Source organism: Lepidochelys kempii, chromosome 7 (genome assembly GCF_965140285.1).
Source record: "Lepidochelys kempii isolate rLepKem1 chromosome 7, rLepKem1.hap1, whole genome shotgun sequence".
Lineage (NCBI taxonomy): Eukaryota > Metazoa > Chordata > Testudines > Cheloniidae > Lepidochelys > Lepidochelys kempii.
Genome location: NC_136386.1, coordinates 29,400,917 through 29,421,857, shown reverse-complemented (window position 1 = coordinate 29,421,857; position 20,941 = coordinate 29,400,917). Strand labels below are relative to the sequence as shown.

The 20,941-nt window shown below is 42.8% G+C and overlaps 1 protein-coding gene across 1 annotated transcript in view; it reads left to right on the top strand.

Moving 5' to 3' along the window:
* The first annotated feature begins 4,050 nt into the window (after nucleotides 1-4,050).
* NINJ1 (ninjurin 1) overlaps nucleotides 4,051-20,941 on the top strand; it is a 34,685-nt gene continuing 17,794 nt past the window's right edge. The window contains exon 1 of the mRNA XM_073351577.2: nucleotides 4,051-4,511. Coding sequence (XP_073207678.1) covers nucleotides 4,425-4,511 — 87 coding nt within the window. The 5' untranslated portion in view covers nucleotides 4,051-4,424. The remainder of the gene's footprint in view (nucleotides 4,512-20,941) is intronic.

Below are 20,941 nucleotides of genomic sequence, written 5' to 3'. Positions count from 1 at the left end.
ATGCTGGACCTCATTAATACTTGCTGACCCCCTGATGTTTTCAACAAATCTATCAAAAAGAGTGTGTAGGAGGAGGGAGGGGGGAACATAGGTAATCAAAAACAGAAATTTTGAGAAAAATATCACAGAAAAATTTTAATTCAGAGAATTTTGACCAGTTCTACTCACCAGTGTTACTCCTTAAGGCTGCTCTTGCCATTACAGGCCATGAAAATTGAGGTTTTAATCAGGCATTATTGTGATGACTGATAAAGCAATTGACGGAGAGGTTGACTGTGTGCTCAGCTAGGTTGGCCTCTATCAGCAGTGGCCGCTAGCGCACAGTCCAATACAGGGTCCAAGATGGGAAGCAATGTGCCTCCCTCTGTCCTGATGCAAACTATCCCAATAAATCACCTTGCTGCAGTGGCCCCTATTGACCATTGTAACACTATAGGCAGAATGGCCAGGCCCACCCCTTACAAACCGCCACAATACCTCCTGCACAGTTCCTTCCCACTGTCCTGGTAAATGCTTCAGTCATGTCCTTTTGTCACCTTGGATATGGTGGTCCAAAGCAGCAGCAGTATGTGTGTGGGCTTTTTTTAAGCTCTTTTACTCTCTCCTCCTCCTGTTGCATATTTCCTCTTCATAACAAGGAGAGTTGTAGGTAGACCTTTGTTTTCAAAATATTATTCCAAATATTATTCTATGGTGTTCTCGCTTTTCTGAGAGTCCATAATGCTGTAAAGATTTAATTTTGTCTTCTCTAAATTCAGACTTCCCATCCAGCTGTGTTTTTTTTTTAAAGTTCACAATGAATCAATATAGATTTGTAGATTATGGGAATTTTCTTTAAGTGGTCCAAGATATTCCACTAAAACAAATGGCTGCTGCTTTTTATCATGAGAAGCTGTATAATATTTTTTTCTTTTTGCTGATGTGCATTAGACTTTTTATAGACAGGAAGTTAATAACAAATTGGATTGGACTCATCTGTAAAGTTTTTTCTTCAGTAACCTTTATCAGTAAATATGGACGCCTAACCTGTGCTTGTTTGCATTCAGACATGTTTGACAGTTGACACACTTTTATCTGCAATGTAGCAAGCCTAAAAGTTTACAGTGACTTGCTGATAGTTGCTTGATTAATCAGTTTTGTATAAAATACTGTAAAGTCCAATAGAAAATGATTAGCAGCAGTGACTCAGTGTAATCCTATACTGAAATGCATACTGATTTGTACATAATAAACCATGTTACAGGAAGCGTAAAAGCTCTGTCAAATCACAAAAAGCCACGAAATTCAAAGAGAACATCAGAATTCCCACTCTTAAACTGACACCCAAACCTTGCAGCACATTTGCTGGATAAAATCACGTACTGTTTGGGGTTGGCTACAATAATCTGATACAGAGGAGTGAGTTTAGTTTCGTAATTACTACTACTATATAGCTAGCACTTTAAGAACACAAGGACAGCCATACTGGGTCAGACCAAAGGTCCATCTAGCCCAGTATCCTGTCTTCCAACAGTGGCCAATGCCCCAGAAGGAAATGAACAGAACAGGTAATCATCAAGATAGCTGTGCCCTGTCGCCCATTCCCAGCTTCTGGCAAACAGAAGGCAGTGATGCCATCACTGACCATCCTGGCTAATAGCCATTGATGGACCTTTCTTCCATGAACTTTTCTAGTTCTTTTTTTAACCCTGTTATAGTCTTGGCCTTTACAACATCATCTGGCAAAGAGCCAAATTCTCCATTCCGCCAGCCCCTTAGTGATTGTCTGTTGGTGCAAAGAAGCCATAAAGTGGCTGGAGATGGTTAGGTATGATAAAGGAATCCCTTGGTAGTATAGCAGTTCTATCCCATACCTCTTGCTACTCTCTATATAAGGAGCAAAGCCTAAAAGGTGAAAGTTGGAGTGTCTCTATGCTGTGGATTATCTCAGTTGCTCTAATTTAAACTAGGAGATGAATGAGCCCCAGCCAGAGCCAACATTTTAAATAATGGAAATTTATAGGATTATATACTAAGGAATTATTCTATATTTAGATACAATTACTCAGCTCTAAACAGCATAAGAATAGAGCTATTGAACAACTTGTAACTGTGCAAAGCCTTTTCACTGTTGGAAAGCAATTTCAGTTGTAGCTATGCTGCTATTTGAGAAGGGATTATGTGTGTGTGTTAAAGGAAGAGTCCACGTAATTTTTTAATCTATACTCCTTCAATCTTCAGTAATCATAGATGTTAATGGTAACAGTAATAAATTTAAAAAGCACCAGGAAAAAAAGTGATTGAAATTATTTTCCTCTATTTCTTTTCACATTGTTTACTTTTTGCAGTTGACAGCACTTTGTGTATAGTCAGTTTCACAGTTTCTACCTATTTTAGGGATCTGTGCTGGTGTCCTTTACCATAAAATCTGTACACTGTACAGTCTGTCATTCCTTTTTATGTGAGTCATTCACACAGTAACAGAGAAGAAAAATATTTCTAGAAAAATAGGACAAGGAGATTGCAAACCCACAAACATTGGAAGGAGGATACAGATTTTTTTTTAATAGAATAAATTTCAAATTGGTGACTTTTTAATCTCCTCAGTGTTATTGGTTCATTAAATTTTTTTCTAAAATGCATTTTTTTCTCACATTTATCTGAAGGTCTTTGTAGGCCGTGAATAAAAATGACATTTACAACCTAAATAACTATTCTACGGTTGAGATACACAAAGTCTAAGGTCAAGTGCCTTCATCCATCCAAAAAGTACAAGTTCCTGTATAGCCCCATTTCTTGATGTATATTAGGTTAGTCATATTTGGCTGTGTTTGACCCATTGAATTATAACAGCTATTTCTACACAGCCCAACCTGGAAGGAATGGCTTACCTGCCAAAGCCCTGCATTAACCAGCAGGATCAACAAAGCCTCCTAGTAAGGAAGATAATTGAATTTACTTACTATGGAAGGGATTAAACATCTTAAAACAGAGCTCTTATCTGCTCTTCATGGACATTAAAGATTTCTTGGTGGTTTTTGTCAGAGTAGGGGGTTTGCCTTCATCTCCTTGGTGAAAATGTCTCATCCCTGATTGTTCTATAGTATGTTACGTGCTGGCTGCCATCCCCTTGCATGCCAGTAATAGGTATCACAAGCAATTCAGGTCCTGACATAAGACCCAACTTTGCACATATTTATGCCTGTGGATAGTCCCACTGAAACTATTCACTTGTGTGCAGTTCCTCAAGTCTGCACGTCTTTGCCCTATTTTGTAAAGTGTTTTGAATGCAAGCACTATGCAAGATTTTCATTTAAAAATCATCATAGAGTGAACTGCACGGAAGTGCATGGTCCTTGTACTAAAAGACTGATAAGGTTTTGTATATTACTGTGGCCACTTATCTAATAGATGTTTGGAGAGTGTGGTCCCGTGGTTAGTGCAGTGAGCTGGGAATCAAGATTTGTGGGTTCCATTACCATCTACTTCTAACTTGCAGTGTGACCAACTCTTGTTATTTTATTGAGAGTCTTACCATAAAAAAATTTGGTGTTTTTCTTGATGCATCAGCTCCTGGAGTCATGTTATTTTATGAGAACGTCAACTTTCATTTTTTAATTAAATTTTAGCCCTCCCATTTCCAGAGAAAAGCTTGAAAACCTGTCCTAAGTGTGTCCTAAAGGTTTGTAAACCAGAAAGCAAGAACTAAAAATATCTTTAAAGAAAAACCATCTCATTTTAAAAACCAATCTCAGGATTTTTGAATATTCAAGTCTCTCAACAGCGGCCGGCGCCAGATGCTTTAGAGGGAATACCGGAATAGGGCAATTTACGGAGTGATCCATTCCCCATCATCCACTCCCAGGTTCCCTCAGTAAGAGGTTTAGAGACACCTGCAGCATGGGGCTGCATCCCTGAGCATGGCCATTAGCCACTGCTGGACCTATCCTCCGTGAATGTTCTCTAATGCTTTTTTTTTTTTTTTTTTTTTTTTTGAAGCCCGTGATACTTTTAGCCCTCACAGCATCCCCAGCAAGGTGTGCTGGGTGAAGAAATATTTCCGGTTGTTGGTTTCCAATCTGCTGCCTCTAGAGTTAACCCGGACGCCTGGTTCTTCTTCTGGTCTGGCTCCGTGCCCCGCGGAGCCGCCAACGTTTCAGACCATCCTCCGGCCACTCACCCAGGCCCTGGCAGCTCTGCCCCCGCAGACAGGCGAGGCTTGCCCGGGCGTGCCGGGCCGAGACGAAGGGGAATCCCGGGCGGAAAGGGAAGCAGCCACTGCGGAGCGGGCTCCGAGGCGGGACTCTCCGGGCTGGCCGCCGCATGCGGGTGCGCGGCGCGCTGGGAAGGCAGATACCGGGCGCGGCTGGGCCGGCGGATAAGCGGCCCCTGCGGGCAAGCGAGCTGCGGCCGGAGCGCCTCCTCCCCGCGGGCGGCCGAGCACCATGGCCGCGGCCTCGGCCTCCGAGACCCTCGAGCTGAACGGGCAAACCGGCGGCGGCGGCGGCGGCGAGCGAGCGCCTCCCGACAGGGTAAGGAGCAGCGCGGGGCCGAGTGGCGCATCCTGCGAGGCGGGGCTGGACCAGCTCCCGGCCTGGGCTGAGGCCTGGCGGCTGAGAGGGACCCGGGCCGTAGCGGCGCAGGCGCTGTCCGGCCCGGCCAAGGCGCGGGGGCTCTGGTCGGACAGGCGCGGGGCTGCCTCCCGCTGGGCCCTGAGGTGGAAGATGGGTCAGGGGCTGACAAGCCAGAGGTCAAAGCGCTGGCCCCAGAGAGGGGAGTGGGAGCCAGGCCCTTCACCCCGCAACGAGACGGGGCTGAGCGAGCCCCTGCCACCGCTGCCCGTGTGTGCTCCGGGCTGAAGGGAGGAAACCCATCACCTGCCAAGTGCGAACGGAGGAGAGCGGGAGCAATCTCTGCCCTGAAAAAATATGCCTTAGGTTTTAATCCTGAACCCCATTCGATGGGCGTATTGTGTCCTGGGTTAAATTTAGGAAGAGCATCTAAGATTTGAGGTGCAAACGCCTCCCCCCCATTTCCATGTACTTCAGTCAGTCCCTCAGGGAATGGATAATATAATTTGCATTAAGAAAAGGAGTATTTGTGGCACCTTAGAGACTAACCAATTTATTAGAGCATAAGCTTTATCACACTAAAACAGACTGCAAACAGCATGCAAAACTTTTTAAGTTCCTTCTTTGCTATTCATTTACCTAGAAGCAGGATTACACCTGTTCTTTCCCTTCATATATATGAAATAAAACTATGATTAACGAAGTGCTTTCTGTTAGAATATAATACAGCGTGTTCCTATTCAGACTTCCAAGTTTGCCTTTGGAAAGGTAGTAGAGAATCGTTCTTCCTCTCTCTATATGCTGGCCCGCCACTCCCTGCAGCTCCCGTTGACCGGGAACGGCAAACCGCGGCCACTGGGAGCTGTGGGGGCCGTGCCTGCGGACGGTCAACGTCAGCAAAATGGTTTGTGGCCCACAATCAAATTCTCCTGACGGGCCGCAGGTTGTCCACCACTGCTGGAGCTGCTACCTTCCCTTGCCAACTGCTGTTTCAGCACACTTGTTCATCCCTGGACATTGTCATTAAATTAGAACATAAGCTTTTCGGGGCTGGGACCATATCTTTCTACATATTTATACAGTACTTAGGCCAATGGGGCTCCAAACCAGAAGGTGGCCTTTAGGTATTACAATATTACAAATAATAAACAATGTAGTTCTATTAAGTTCAAGGGGAGTTTTTAGGAAATGTGTGTGCTATAGCTTGCTATCAATTCTAACCAGAGACTATTTGCCACAGAATCACTCACTACCGTGCATATACATAGGAAGGATGACTTTGCTAATGAATATATGGCTGACTCATAGCAGTATGTGACCAAGGAGTAATTCTACAGTATTTAAGGGAGATAGGAACTCCAGTGGCTAGTGGAATTTGAGTAAGGACAGCTGATTTAAACTGAAGCCACGGCTCAAATATTTAGCGGATAGTGCTTACTACAAATGTCAGTTGTTCATATCCCCTTTGGAAATCTGATTCTGAGACTATTTTGAATGCCTTGAATCTCAAATATACTATAGTTGACCAGAAAAAAAACTTTTAATCTATTCCTTCCAAGATTGGCAGAACATTTCTCTAGCAGAGTTTTTCTGTCTTTCCTGCTTGAGTGCACAGCTTTTAAAACAACAACCCCTATTTTCTAATTTTCTTACAGTCACATTTGTGTAAGCTATTTTTGAATAGACTGCTCACTCAGCTTGATGGAGAAATCTCTTTTGGCCTGAAATCTCCCACTTTGTCTATTCAAAATCTATGTTTTAAAATGCTGAGACATTCTTTATCCACTGAGAGCAGCACAAAGGAGCATAGGAAAGTTGATTAACTGTCTGTTTTTGTTTGTCCTCAGCCTTGAGGCTGTTCAGCTCCTAGCTCCAGGTATCCAGTCCCGCTCATCATACAGCCCTCCACTCAAGCCTGTGCTCACTCTCCACCTCTTCTTAGGTAGAGCTGCTGTGAGAAGCAACAGGATTGAGTGCATTTTTCCCTCCCTACAGAGCAGCTCTAGCAACTCAAGGAGAAGCAGAGAGGTCCTCTTTATGCACCTGAACAGTGAGGAGGATAGAGAAGAGACCAAAAGAGGTTCAGGAAAAGATGTGTGTGTGTTTGGGGGGGGGGGGTGCCTGAAGTGAATTACTTAGGATTGTTTGTGAATTTTTCATGAATCAGTCCAAAGAACTGAACCAAAAAAAACCCAACAACCACCTTCCACCACTAATTGGATGAATAGTTGACAAATTCCTAAATCACAACATCTGTCTGTAAAGTCTTGAATCCTCTACTTGAAAAAGGCTTGTCTCTATGCAAAAGTTTTTTCTTGGTGTAACGGAAGGTGCAAATTTAAACTGATCTAGTGTGGACACTTATCCTGGTATAAGAGAACCTTTTTTATGGTTTAGCTTAAGTTGTTTGTGAAGGGGGTTAAGCTAATCTGGAAAAAGCCACTCCTATGCCTGAATAAGAGTGTCCATATAGAACAACATATCAGTATAACTGTAGCTGTATAATTGGTAAAACTTTCCCATGCAGTCAAGGCACAGGCACATCTGTGTAAGATTCCTGTTCCCACCTTGATGAGTCCTGTGTGTGATGTCATATAGCCTTCCTTACTGGCATAAGTTCTAAAGCAGATTGTCAAATACTGGAAAAGTACCGCAATAAAAAAAAATTGGTTGATTTTGGCATTACTCATGTCTGATCCCAAGTCAGGCTTGATGTACTTGAGTCAGAATGATGAACTGAAAAATTCTCTTTAGAACTGCCAATTCCTCATTCATCTCATTTTAACAGAAAGGAATAGCTTTGACTAGGTCATATTAACTCAAAGTGGGGATGTTTTTCCCTTTCAGTTTCTGTTCTTGGAATTTTTCTATATACTTTAGTGGGTTTTCTGCTCTTGCTTTATATTCTGCCATCTGTAGTTACTGTTCCATTTGTGGCAAACCTTTCCCAAAGAAACTGACACACAATCAGTCAATTAAGATATCACATGAAGAATAAGCAGCTGTAAAATTAATTGCCAAGAATATTTAAAACCAAATAATTCTATAAAGTAATGTTGTAGAGGTATTTACAAACTTTAATCCTCCCATTACACCTGAAATAGGAAAGTGTCACTTTTGTTTTGGCAGGGGCGGGGAGGAGGAATGAGGCAGAGGCTAAGGGTCAGATTTTCCAAAAAAGCTCAGATCCCTTTAAGGGTATGTCTACACAGCAAAGAAGAACTCGCAGCTTGCCTGTGCCAGTGAACTCCGACTTGCGGGGCTGTTTCATTGTTGTGTAGAGTTCCAGACTCAGGCTGGAGCCCAGGCTCTAAGACCCTGTGGGGTGGAGGGTCCCAGAGCTCAGGCTACAGCCTGAGCCTGGAAGTCTACACAGCAATAAAACAGCCCAAGCCCGAATCAGCTGGCACAGGCCAACCATGTATTTTTCTTTGCTGTGTCAACATACCCTTGGATACCTAAAGAAGGGGGAAGCACTCAGCACCCAACAGATCCCACTGTGATATCTATGATTAGATTTTAAGAAGAGCTCAGCATGGTGGATAACTGGGAGCTAAGCTCTTCTGAAAAATCAAGCCTCCATTTTCGATGCTAAGTGCTATTGAAAATCTGGCCCTTATTGACTAGGCCAGGACCCCAAGGGATCTATCTATATGAGAGAGATATATTAAGAGCCAGAAATTCCTATCTTCTGTGGTTAGGCTAGATTGTCACGCCTTTGCTCACAATGAGTAGTTCCTTTCTCACTTTTAGTAGAGCCTGTCATAAATATAAAGGGAAGGGTAAACCCCTTTGAAATCCCTCCTGGCCAGGGGAAAGCTCCTCTCACCTGTAAAGGGTTAAGAAGCTAAAGGTAACCTCGCTGGCACCTGACCAAAATGACCAATGAGGAGACAAGATACTTTCAAAAGCTGGGAGGAGGGAGAGAAACAAAGGGTCTGTGTCTGCCTGTAGTCGTCTTGGCCAGGGACAGAACAGGAATGGAGTCTTAGAACTTTTAGTAAGTAATCTAGCTAGGTATGTGTTAGATTATGATTTCTTTAAATGGCTGAGAAAAGAATTGTGCTGAATAGAATAACTATTTCTGTCTGTGTATCTTTTTTGTAACTTAAGGTTTTGCCTAGAGGGGTTCTCTATGTTTTTGAATCTAATTACCCTGTAAGATATCTACCATCCTGATTTTACAGGGGGGATTTCTTTATTTCTATTTACTTCTATTTTTTATTAAAAGTCTTCTTGTAAAACACTGAATGCTTTTTCATTATTTTCAGATCCAAGGGTTTGGGTCTGTGGTCACCTATGCAAATTGGTGAGGCTTTTTATCCAACATTTCCCAGGAAAGGGGGAGTGCAAGTGTTGGGAGGATTGTTCATTGTTCTTAAGATCCAAGGGTCTGTAGTCACCTAGGCAAATTGGTGAGGCTTTTTACCAAACCTTGTCCAGGAAGTGGGGTGCAAGGTTTTGGGAAGTATTTTGGGGGGGAAGGACGCGTCCAAACAGCTCTTCCCCAGTAACCAGTATTAGTTTGGTGGTGGTAGCGGCCAGTCCAAGGATAACGGGTGTAATATTTTGTACCTTGGGGAAGTTTTGACCTAAGCTGGTAAAGATAAGCTTAGGAGGTTTTTCATGCAGGTCCCCACATCTGTACCCTAGAGTTCAGAGTGGGGGAGGAACCTTGACAGAGCCTATTCTTCATTATTCCAATTAAAGTCAATGATCCTGCCTGAGAGATTTTTTCAAGAGTTTTTAATGCAAGTGCTGCTGGCAATAGCTAATGAGGACAAGAAATAGAAAAATATGGAAGCTGTCTCAAAAGTTTTCTTATAGCTGGTGTGCTATCTCACTGTATCAATACACACAGTATATTCTGTCAGATGAATAAGCTACCAAAGAGAGGAAAAATAAACCTAAAAGTTGCATAGCAAAGCAAGGGATATTAATGTCACATTGTAGCCATTCATACATTTATAGTTTTTTTTCTGGCTAGAAAGATATGCAAAGCAGGTATTTTCACTATTAGCATCCATAAGCAAATGTTAATAAAGAATATTGAGGTGTCCTGGCAGTCTAAAACTATAATGAACAAACTTCAATACATGTGGGAACCTGAAATAATTATTCTGTTCTTCACTAGAATCAAATGTGTCCTGAAGCATTACATATTTCAAATGGAAACTCTGTCTCATCTAATGGCTAGTAGTAATTATTTATAGCAAATGCAACATGTCAACAGAGCTTTACAAACACACAACACAACACAGCACAGTCAGCTTACAATGTAATTCTGACAAATGCTGTAAGACCAATAGCTGTGGAGTGGAGAGATGGAAGGTGAAAGCCAGCAGTCTACAGATGCTCTAAAAATCATTTTAAAAACAAGTTCTCATTGTCTTAAATTATTAAAAACTGATTTTTAGAGTTGGCTTTTTCAGCATTTTTGTTGGTTTACTTTTTCCATAGCCGGTCAGTTTGGGTAATAAAAATATTCCAAACAGGATTTGAGAAAAGAAAGACGACTTGGCATACACGAAAGATGAAGCTGTTCTAAACGTAGGGAACAGACCGTAAAGAAGTACAGATTCAAAAGCAGGATGAGCCGCCAAGGGAATATTTAAAAACCTAAAACCTCTGGGGAGAGAGTCTACCCTTATCTGCTCAATGCCCAGACTTAAGCTACTCATTTAGGGCCCAATCCTGCATACCCCAAAACTCATTAGTTTTACAATATTAAAATCCTCATGGAACAAAGATGCACAAGTCAGTGATGCTTATTGGCAAGGAAACAGTTACACAGAGGACTATAAAAGAAAAGGACCAGAAGAATGAAGATTTGAATCTGGGCAGAATCTGATAATGCTCCACACAAAGCAAAACCCATTGGAGAACATGTGATGTGCCATATGATTACAGGAGTCAGACCTCTAGTACCCTGCATTTATCATCTGGATCAAGTTTAGTTCTCAGTTGTAGTAGTACTTTTAAAACTTATTTTGAAGCTATCAGAATGTCTGCAAGCCACAGCAGGGCTCTGTGAAAACCTGCCACATTAGTTATCTTGTCTTCCAGAATGGTATTCCCAGATTTCATGAGCTTTGTAGTTAGAACTCTCATGTGCGATTATAAAGCATCATTAAATAATCATATTGGCTCTGAATATTCATTTTCTTCTATAGAGTTTGTGTCATGCAGAGAAAATATTAGTTTGTATTAAAGGAGAAACCTTTGCTGTTTCACCACATAGGGTGGTAATTATACTGCTTCAGGGCCTAATCTTGCTCTCAGTGAATTTATTGACAAGACTCCCACTGATTTAAAATAGAGCAGGATCAGTCCCTCCCTTCCCTTTGAATTTAAGTCTGAAAGCTAAACTCAGCCCTGGCATGGGCTTCAGTGGAGTTGCTTCCGCTTACAGTGGTTTTGAATTTGGTCCAATATCTTTTGTAAGAGACAATAGTATATAGTTATACACTCATTCTTTGGAGCAAGTTCTACGTAAGCATTAACGCAATACATTAACATGCAGGGACTGCATTCTTGTCTAATCTGGGAATGATGGCAGATTGGGAGGCTTTCCTGAATCTGGGCCTATTTAAGCATGTTTTTATGTGCTGCCCTTAGTGCAGTCCTGAATAGGGATGGACTTAACTTCATGCATACACACTTTCCCGAATCAAAGCCTTAATACAGAAATGAAAGGAAAACATGATGCAGGGAAAAAGAAATCTAGCATGAATGGTTTTGTCTTGATTAAATAAGTTGGATTTGTTTTCCTTTTAAAACCCTTTACTACTTGATATGCATTGTCGTCTTGATTGCTTTCTAAGGAATTCTGTATTGTCTTTATCTGAATACATTATTAATCCTACTTTTTCCTTTTCTTTTTTAATAATGTTGCTATAATAATACTCTTGATTTTAGACCTGTGAAAAACATCTCAGATGTGATCTCACCAGCTCTCACAATCTAAGCATCGTTGAGCTGCATTAGCACTTGAACGCCAGACCTCTAGAGAAAATGGAGGTACTACTTTAGGAAGTGGTGTTGATGAGGGCTTGTCTACACTGGCAAGTTTCTGCACAGTAAAGTAGGTTTTTGAACTCAAACTGCAGACGTGTACACACTGCCAAGCCACTTTGTGCACAGAAACTCCTCCGTTGCAGTGCTGCAAAAAAACCACCTCAATGAGAGTCGTAAGGCTATTTGCACAGAGGCTCCAGCGCTCTATTGCCAGTGTAGACACTTGATTGCTTTCTGTGGCGTAATTGGCCTCCGGAGCTGTCCCATAATGCCTCAAGTGACCGCTCTGCTCATTGTTTTGAACTCAGCTGCCCTGGAGACATGCGCCCCTCCCCTTTCAAAGCAGGGCTGATGTTGGGGTTTCCCCCTCCCCCTGCCTCAGGACTGGTTGCTTCCTGCCGCTGTCTGAACTTACAAGACAACATGCGGACACACTCTCTGTCTCCCAAAACACACTCTCTCCACCCCTTCATACACACACACACACACACTCCTTGTCAAACTCTCCCCCCTACCACTTCAGTTGAAAAGCAGCTGGCAATGTAGTAGGATGCCCATGGAACAATGGAATTGGGAAACCTGCATCATGTGATGCTGTGACTGCCCCATGAGGCATTGCAAACCCTTCCCAAAGAACCCTGCGGCCAGTTGCACAGTGGGATAGCTACCACAATGCACTGCTGTCTTTGCCATGGCAAGACCTGCTAATGTGGATGCTCTCAAGCGTCACAAGGAGCACAGTGTGGACACACAACAGCGTTTTAATAAAAGTGGTATAATTTGTGGTGCAGAAACATGCCAGTGTAGACATACCCTAAGTTCTGTATGTGATATTCTTCTATCTGAGTCAGTAGTTAACTAGTGGTTGAGTGTGGTGTTGTGGGCATGGTCCTTTGGCGGTTTTATCTTTGAGGAGATAGAAAAACAAGAAGGTCTCAACCATCTGTTGCATAGCTGCCACCATTCCAAAGATTTTCCTAGGCATAATACTGAAAAGCAGCAAGGGTTCTGGAGTCTTTTCAGGAGAGAATGCCTAAAACAAGATATTTCTGGTTGTGAGTGACCACATAGTTACCCATCATATTTCTGATTTGTGAATGAGAGAGAGCCGGGGAAGCTGCGATTGACAAACAATTATGTAATCAGCTTAATGGTGTAGTTACAGGAATAACATTTCGACTTAGACACTGGGAAACTAATAGATTAGGTTTATGCTTAAAAAAAAAAAAATCGGGAAGTTGTCCCCCTTCCTCACTTTTCTTCTATGGGGATTTTGTGCTTTGCAGACAGAAAGTATTGTCTATTATACACACGCAATGGGTGAAGTTTTCTGAATTGGCCAGTGCTTTTGGATACTTCAGTTTCTGGAAGCCCAACTTGAGACATGGGGCCTGATATTCAGAAGCACAGAGCACTCACAGCCCCAGTTGAAACCCACAGGAGCTGTGGGTGCTCAACGATTCTGAATCAGGGTCAAAGCGTCTCAGATTGGATGCCCCAAATTTGTATTGTGTGCACACAAATCAAAGATTGCAGTATATGCAGAGAGCTGGAAATTGAAGTTTAGTTTAACAGCTCTGAACTGTTGGTTTTCCAGTGTGGTCAGTTAAGGATAGATTAACAGTCATAGAGCTTGATCTTGCAAACCCCGATTCATGTATATGAGTAACTTCATTCATGTTGTCAAGTATCAGAGGGGTAGCCGTGTTAGTCTGTATCCACAAAAACAACGAGGAATCTGGTGGCACTTTAAAGACTAACAGATTTATTTGGGCATAAGCTTTCATTGGTAAAAAATAAATCCGTTAGTCTTTAAGGTGCCACCAGACTCCTTGTTGTTTTCATTCATGTTAACAGTCCTATAGCTCTCAATATGCACAAGCATTTGCAAGATCTGGCTCATAACTTTTAACTTTCAGGTCTCTGTTGATTTAGAGCATGTTCTAAAGCAAACAACTCTGAAACCAGTATTTAATTCTATCCTCTTAGAAAGCATGTGTATGATGGGAGAAATGTAAGAGGCTAACCAGAACAATAGCTGCATGTAAGCCAGAAGCAAAAGGGCATACATTAAAATCTCCAGCGCGTGAAGTCACGTGCATTTTCTTTCATACATGCAAGGGCACAAGAAAGTCACAGAAGTGAACTTTAACATCGTTATGGAGCGAATGAAAGAAATGAGTGTTCAGTGGTGCTGGTGTTTGCAGACTAATTTCCAGTGTGGAGAGGTATCCACATAAAAAACCAGCATGCGAATTGGTACTGACACTTTTACCTCTCCTGACAGTGTAATTGGTACCCTTTTGGGGACTCTCAGCAAAGGCCAAAGTTTGAATAGCAAGACTAAATTCCTCTTCCCCCCATCCCCCTATCAGCCATTCCTCTTTGTCAGACTTTAGGCATGTTAGTGTGCTAGTGCGTGGAAGCTTAAGTAGACAGCGTAGGTTAGTGAATGAACAGGGAAGTTTGGTCTTCAGGCTTTTCAATCAGGTAACTTTCACCACTGAGTCAAAGAGCAATAAAAGCTAGAGCCTTACTATAATACACACAAGACCGGACTAAAGAAAAGGAGTACTCGTGGCACCTTAGAGACTAACCAATTTATTTGAGCATAAGCTTTCGTGAGCTACAGCTCACTTCATCCGATGCTGTAGCTCACGAAAGCTTATGCTCAAATAAATTGGTTAGTCTCTAAGGTGCCACAAGTACTCCTTTTCTTTTTGCGGATACAGACTAACACGGCTGCTACTCTAAGACCTGTATGTTTAGCAAACTGCCTTGATATTTGTTTTCAAACTTTACCTGAAGTGGATACTGTCCCTGAGTTGCAACTAAAAGCCAGAGTATTTTTGTTGTTGAGTCATCGGGTGTAAGGAATAAGGCTCTTTTTACAAAGGAAATCCCCATGAACTGGAAGGCACAGGGTCAGAATGGTCAGTAAAAACAAGTAGTTGCAAAATATTCTTTTACCCACACAGTTGCCAGTAAAATATTACTAAAATTAACCGTACTGTGGGGAAATAAGCATTGGGTTACTTGTTACCCTTTTAATCTTTTGGCAAAGATTTAAGAGAAGGAAAACAATGCAACTATTCTGATGTAGTGTCTTAATTAGTTGGCTCCCCACAGACGAGAGTAAACACTGCTGGTGAAGACAGTGGTCCCACAAAAGGGGCTGCAAGATGCTGGGTGGGTGAGCAAGCTCTGTCAATGAAAAACGAAGCTGTTCAGCAAATGGTTCTCACTGCTCTCAGAAGAGCCACAGAGATTGGAGATGGGAAAGCTTTTCACAGCTCTCCTTTTCAGAACAAGCTAAAGAACACACTGCACAGACAAACATGGTTTGTGCCCAGATGTTCTGATTTTTTAGGGACAGTTCCAGTATTTGGGACTGTGTCTCATGTGGGCGCCTGTCATAAATATAAAGGGAAGGGTAAACACCTTTAAATCCCTCCTGGCCAGAGGAAAAACCCTTTCACCTGTAAAGGGTTAAGAAGCTAGGATAACCTCGCTGGCACCTGACCAAAATGACCAATGAGGAGACAAGATACTTTAAAAGCTGGAGGGGGCGGGGACGGGGACAACGGGTTCTCTCTGTCTGTGTGAGGCTTTTCCGGGACTAGAACAGGTCAGAACTCCTGTAAAGAGTTAGTAAGCAATCTAGCTAGATATGCGTTAGATTCTGTTTTGTTTAAATGGCTGATAAAATAAAGTTGTGCTGAATGGAATGTATATTCCTGTTTTTGAGTCTTTTTGTAACTTAAGGTTTTGCCTAGAGGGATTCTCTATGTTTTGAATCTGATTACCCTATAAAGTATTTGCCATCCTGATTTTACAGGTGATTCTTTTACTTTTTCTTTAATTAAAATTCTCTTAAGAACCTGATTGCTTTTTCATTGTTCTTAAGATCTAAGGGTTTGGGTCTGTGTTCACCTATGCAAATTGGTGAGGATTTTTATCAAGCCTTCCGCAGGAAAGGGTGTGTAGTGCTTGGGGGGATATTTGGGGGGATGCGGGGGAGGGAGGAGAAGTTTCCAAGTGGGCACTTCCCCTGTTCTTTGTGTAACACTTTGGTGGTGGCAGCGTTTAACCTAAGCTGGTAAGAATAAGCTTAGGGGGTCTTTCATGCAGGTCCTCACATCTTTACCCTAGAGTTCAGAGTGGGGAAGGAACCTTGACAGCGCCTATTACCCCACACCCCCTGTCCCACTTGCTATCTGGTCACCCCACGCAGAGCTCAGATACCAGCTCTGCTGTGGCAGACGTGCGTGCATGCTGGTTGTTAACATGGAAGTGAATACACTAAGATCTTGTTCACATGAGGGCTTCTTTGAAACCATTCTCAGACACTTGTGAGGTTCCCCCCCCCCCCAAATATAGTCAGTAACTTGTCTGTACTAGATAATTCTGGTGGTAGGAGCATGGCATGGGATTGCATCACACCACACTGTGACTAAAGATGCAGAATATTTGCAGTGGTGCAGAAACATGCCAGTAGTATTGATGTTTTAGTTCCTTGAAACAAGACTCACCATCATCACATCCAGCACTGGATCACGGCCAGAGGTGAAAGTAAGCCGTTACGCCCTGGTATGGCGTACCGGCAAGAGCCGGTGTGCTGTATTGAGGCAGCCTGGCTTCCCCAGGGGGCAATTTAAAGGGTCTGGGGCTCCCAGCAGTGGCTGGCGCCCCAGGCCCTTTAAATTGCCTCCAGAGCCCTGTTGTTGGAGCCCTGAGGTAGCAGCTGCGGGGCTCCGGTGGCTATTTAAAGGGCCAGGGATTTTTCTGCTTCTACCACCCCTGCCCTGTAAATAGCCGTTGGAGCCCCGCCGCCGCTACTCCAGGGCTCCGGAGGCTATTTAAAGTACTGGGGTGGTAGAAGCAGGGGAGCCGCAGGCCCTTTAAATAGCCCCCAGAGCCCCAGGCTGCTACTGTTACCCCGGTGGGAGAGGGGAGGGGAGGGAAGAGGGCAGTTACCTTACAGGGTGGGCTGGGGCTGGCTCTGACCCCCTCAGCCCCGCCCCTTCTGCCCTAGGCTCCACCCCTTCTGGGGGCCAGAGCTGGCCCCAGCGTCCTGGTAAGTCACTCGACTTACTTTCACCCCTGCTCATGGCAGTGCTCATGTAAACCAAGACCACATCTACATTAGGCAGATCGCCCAAAGTTATTCATCCACTGGTGTAGCCCCACGAGCGATGGCAACAGTGCTAGCTGTGGTGTAGTGCTGAGAGTTGCTTACATTTTTTATTGCACGTCATCTAGACCTATCCAAGTAAGGTTAGCTGCATATTGCAGGGATGCAATTCTCTGGTGTGTGCAAGGCTATTAAGGTACGGCACTGACTGAGGCAGAGAAACAGCTTTATCCCAGCCACATTTATGCAGAGAGCTCCAGGAAAAAAGGATGGGGAATATATTTCATAGAATTGTCTCCCCACTACTCCATAAGCTGTCTGGCAGCAGGTGTCCTCTCACTGCTCCTTATGGATCTTTACACAGTTTGGGTAAAATAAGCATGTTGGAAAAAACAGTAAGGGAGACAGATCCTAGACATGTGCATGGAAAGAACCTTTTGTAGCTGGATCTTACCCTTCCTGTATACATTTGTAGAAAGGGGGAAATACAGTCGCACCATCACTCCTGCCCCAAATACCAGAGGGCCCTCTGAAGATCCAGCCTTTCACTGACTGGGGGAGGGTCTCTCTGTAGTGGAAACACTTAATCTATCTTGCACTCACTGGAAAAGGTTACTATCGTTGGAATCTGTGCCCATTTATTTGTAGTCTCCCCTCTGTGTGGGAAGCTCCTTAAAAAGGGCCAGGCACTGGCTGAGGAAGTGCCGCCAGCATTAGCAGTATTTCAGACTGCAAGCGAAGGGGTAATTGTAGCACAGATAGGCAAAGCCATGCTAGCTTTAATCTAGCTAGCATTGGTAACAGTAGAAATGGGGCAGCAAAGGCTGGCATCCAGAGTACAAACCCTGCAGGAAGTCTGCGTACACTCTGGTTCCTAGCCTGTAGGTAAATCTGGGCCATCACATCTACACTGCTATTGTCGTCCAGGCTAGCTAGATTAAAGCTAGCATAGGCATGTCTATCCACGCTATAGTCACACCTTCACTTCGCAGTGTAGACATAGCATAAAGCTGCATTAGAACTGGACAGAGTCACAGGGTGCCAGGAGCCACTGCAGAAGTGAGCAATCCCAGCTCTTCTGCAGGGGGCAAATATTGCCCTTGTGGAGGGGAAAAGGTAGATACCCTGTGGTTTCTGAACAGTGCTTATAAAATGGAAAGCACTGGTTAAATACGTGGCACTGTTACAGCATCGTTGCAGCGAGCACTGGATGGCATTTTATAGCCGCATAGCAAAAAGCATTTTGGACAGTTATTGTAAGCCCAGTTCAAGCTTTAGCATAGACCTTGCTTCTGTGTCTCACTTTGCTTTCGGGAGAGGGATAGCTCAGTGGTTTGAGTATTGGCCTGCTAAACCCAGGGTTGTGAGTTCAATCCGCGAGGGGGCCATTTAGGGACCTGGGGCAAGAATTGGGGATTGGTCCTGCTATGAGCAGGGGGTTGGACTAGATGATCTCCTGAGGTCTCTTCGAACCCTGATATTCTATGATTCAGGCTTAAATCTTCTAAAGCCAAGAAGCTGCAGCACAGAGACCTAATTTACTGGTACCTGCCAGCTACATGCTGTTTCTTAATCACAGTATGAAATCATTTCCTGCTTTCCTCCTACATAGTATTTAAACATAGATATTGCTATCTAACATGCTTTTCCCCCCCCCAATTCTAACTGCCATAGACAGCAAAGCCTCTGCAGTAGTACTGACTAAATCAGTATTTTCAGCAGTTGCCTTAAACTGATCTTCCAGCATGTCAATCTTCAATTCTGACACACTAATCCATGCACTGTTTCTTTCCTCTTCCCTTGCCAGATGGGAAGTATCTCTCCCTAATGAGGGAGTGGAAGTTACTGGAACTTTTCTGGTTACATTTTCCCTCTCCCCAAATAAAAAGTGATAAATACCACCATTTCCTCAGCTAAAGGGTGTTTGGAAATACTTGCATACAGTAGAGGACTGACATTTTTCAGTGGTGAATTTGTTAACTTGTTAGAACAGCTGCATCTGAATTTCCGAGAGTGTTAGAGTCACCATATAAAATGTCAATAGTAAACTTAAATGGGACATGAATTCAGTGGAGTGGACACTAGAATATCAAGTGTAGGTATTCTCTCCATGCCTTACTTTCCCCGCTATTTAAAGTAGTTATTGTTGAAAAGCAACTCAAACCCAAATTACTGTACTTGTTTGCTCTATGAGCCACAAAAGCCCAAAGCACAGTGCTCAACAGAGGTGCTCTGCAATAGCTCAGAACAGGAGGTCAGTGACTAAGGCTGTCTATTGACCATAACCCTTACGTGGGGCTGGAACCCAGCGGCCACTATAATAGACGATTTAATGAATCAGGATATTAACCCTCCATGTCCCCCATCCTCCCAGGATGTTTAAAAATGTGGGAGTGCTTTTCCTGGTATAAGGACTGGGCCAAGTTTCACTCTGATGCGTGAGCACCCTATTGTATCCACAGGTGGAAATTAAAGCGGAATGAGCCCCAGTCCATTTACATGTAGTTAATGAAGAGTTGTGTATTAAAGTAAATTATTTAAGGCCATGTTCCCACTCCCATTGAAGCCAAAGGGAAAACAGAGAGAGCTCCAAGACTGGGCCCTAAAGATTTTATTGCAACATGGATAGGGAACAGGGCCGGTGTAACCACTAGGCAGCTGCCTAGGGCGCCAAGATTTGGGGGAGCCAAAAAGCGGTGCCCCCCCCATTTTTTTTTACACTATTGCCAGAAAACAAATGAATAAAGAAAAGAGAACTGTTGTTGAACTTGCATTTTAACTTGTCGTTCTCTTGTACATTACAGCTATAGCCTACACCAACTCTGCATTGTGGGCATGAGTGTACTGCTTCACTATGGTACAAAGTGGCAAGGACATCATTTTTCTTGTCGTGTGCAGCCGTCACCCATTCTGACAGCCTGTTTATAATGCTACTTTCACTAGTTTTCGGAGGTTGTCGACTGAGGCTAACTATTTTTGTTGAGTTGTTTCAGATCTAAGACTCTTGCAATTGCTGCTGCATCATTTTGCTAATACTTTGTGTCAATTGTGTGTGTATGTTCAGTATCTGAGTGTATATGTTTATCATGTGCAAATGTGTGTAGTTTGTTGAAATTTGTCATATTGATTGTCAGTTGTTGTATGATGGAGTATCCGCCATTCTAATTTTATAAATTTTATTAACAATAATTGGATAGTCTAAAGGTAGAATAAAACGTAGTAGATTTTGATATGAAAGAATGAATGAAGTATACGTGACTAAAAAGGGTGTATTTCTTATTACAATCAATATTGCTTAATTTTAAGGAAGAGTCATCTTGATCTCTTAATAAATGTTTACGTCACACAATTGATGAAATTCAAATAGTGACTCAGGAAGTGACATGTATTCTCTATCCTTTACTTTTAATAGTGAACAAGAAAAAGAACTGATAGGAATAAAATTTAATTTTTTTTCGTTTTCAGTTGTTGCAGCCTCATGGCAGATAGAGAAAAATTGTCTGGGGCACAATTTCGTAAGTGGAAGGCAGACAAGCAAAAAGAAGAAAGAATAAATTTTCAAGCCGAATGTGTATTAATTCTAATGAACAATGCCACGTTATGCAGTATTCATTTTTGAAAGTTTATAATAAGCGATGCTCTGGGGGAAGGAGAGAGGGGGCGCAAGGTGGAAGTTTCGCCTAGGGCGCAAAATATCTTTGCACCAGTTCGCAGTCTGCTTTCTTCATTTAGAATTGGAGCCTGGGTCAAACCAATCTACTATTTACCATAGGTCAAATATTGCACTCTAAGTCAGTTTCTTTGGAAGGAAGAAGCAAACAATTAGCCAGCAGATACCTGAACAGATAGTTATGCTTCCTCAGTTATGAACTTATTGCAAAACCCCACAAATGGGATCAGTTTTATAGTCCATAAAAATTTTTTTAAAAAAAAGTTATTTTCAATAGAATCACACAGGCCAAATTCTGCTGTTACGCTTGTGCAACTTTTTGATGTTATTGGCATTACATGTTTGCAGCCACAGGCAGAATATGGCCTATATTGTACAATTAATAATAGGTGATATTAGTTTAAGTCTTTTTGCTCAATAGTTCCAACATTTATTTTGTGCTGCTTTTCCTTGAAGGTAATGGGAACACAGCCACAAGGGTTTTCACTTCTGTTAGGGAGACGGTATCATTCGAGGAACTGTAATGTTTATATAAGTGATTCAGTAGCATGTGTCCATGTCTTCCCCCCC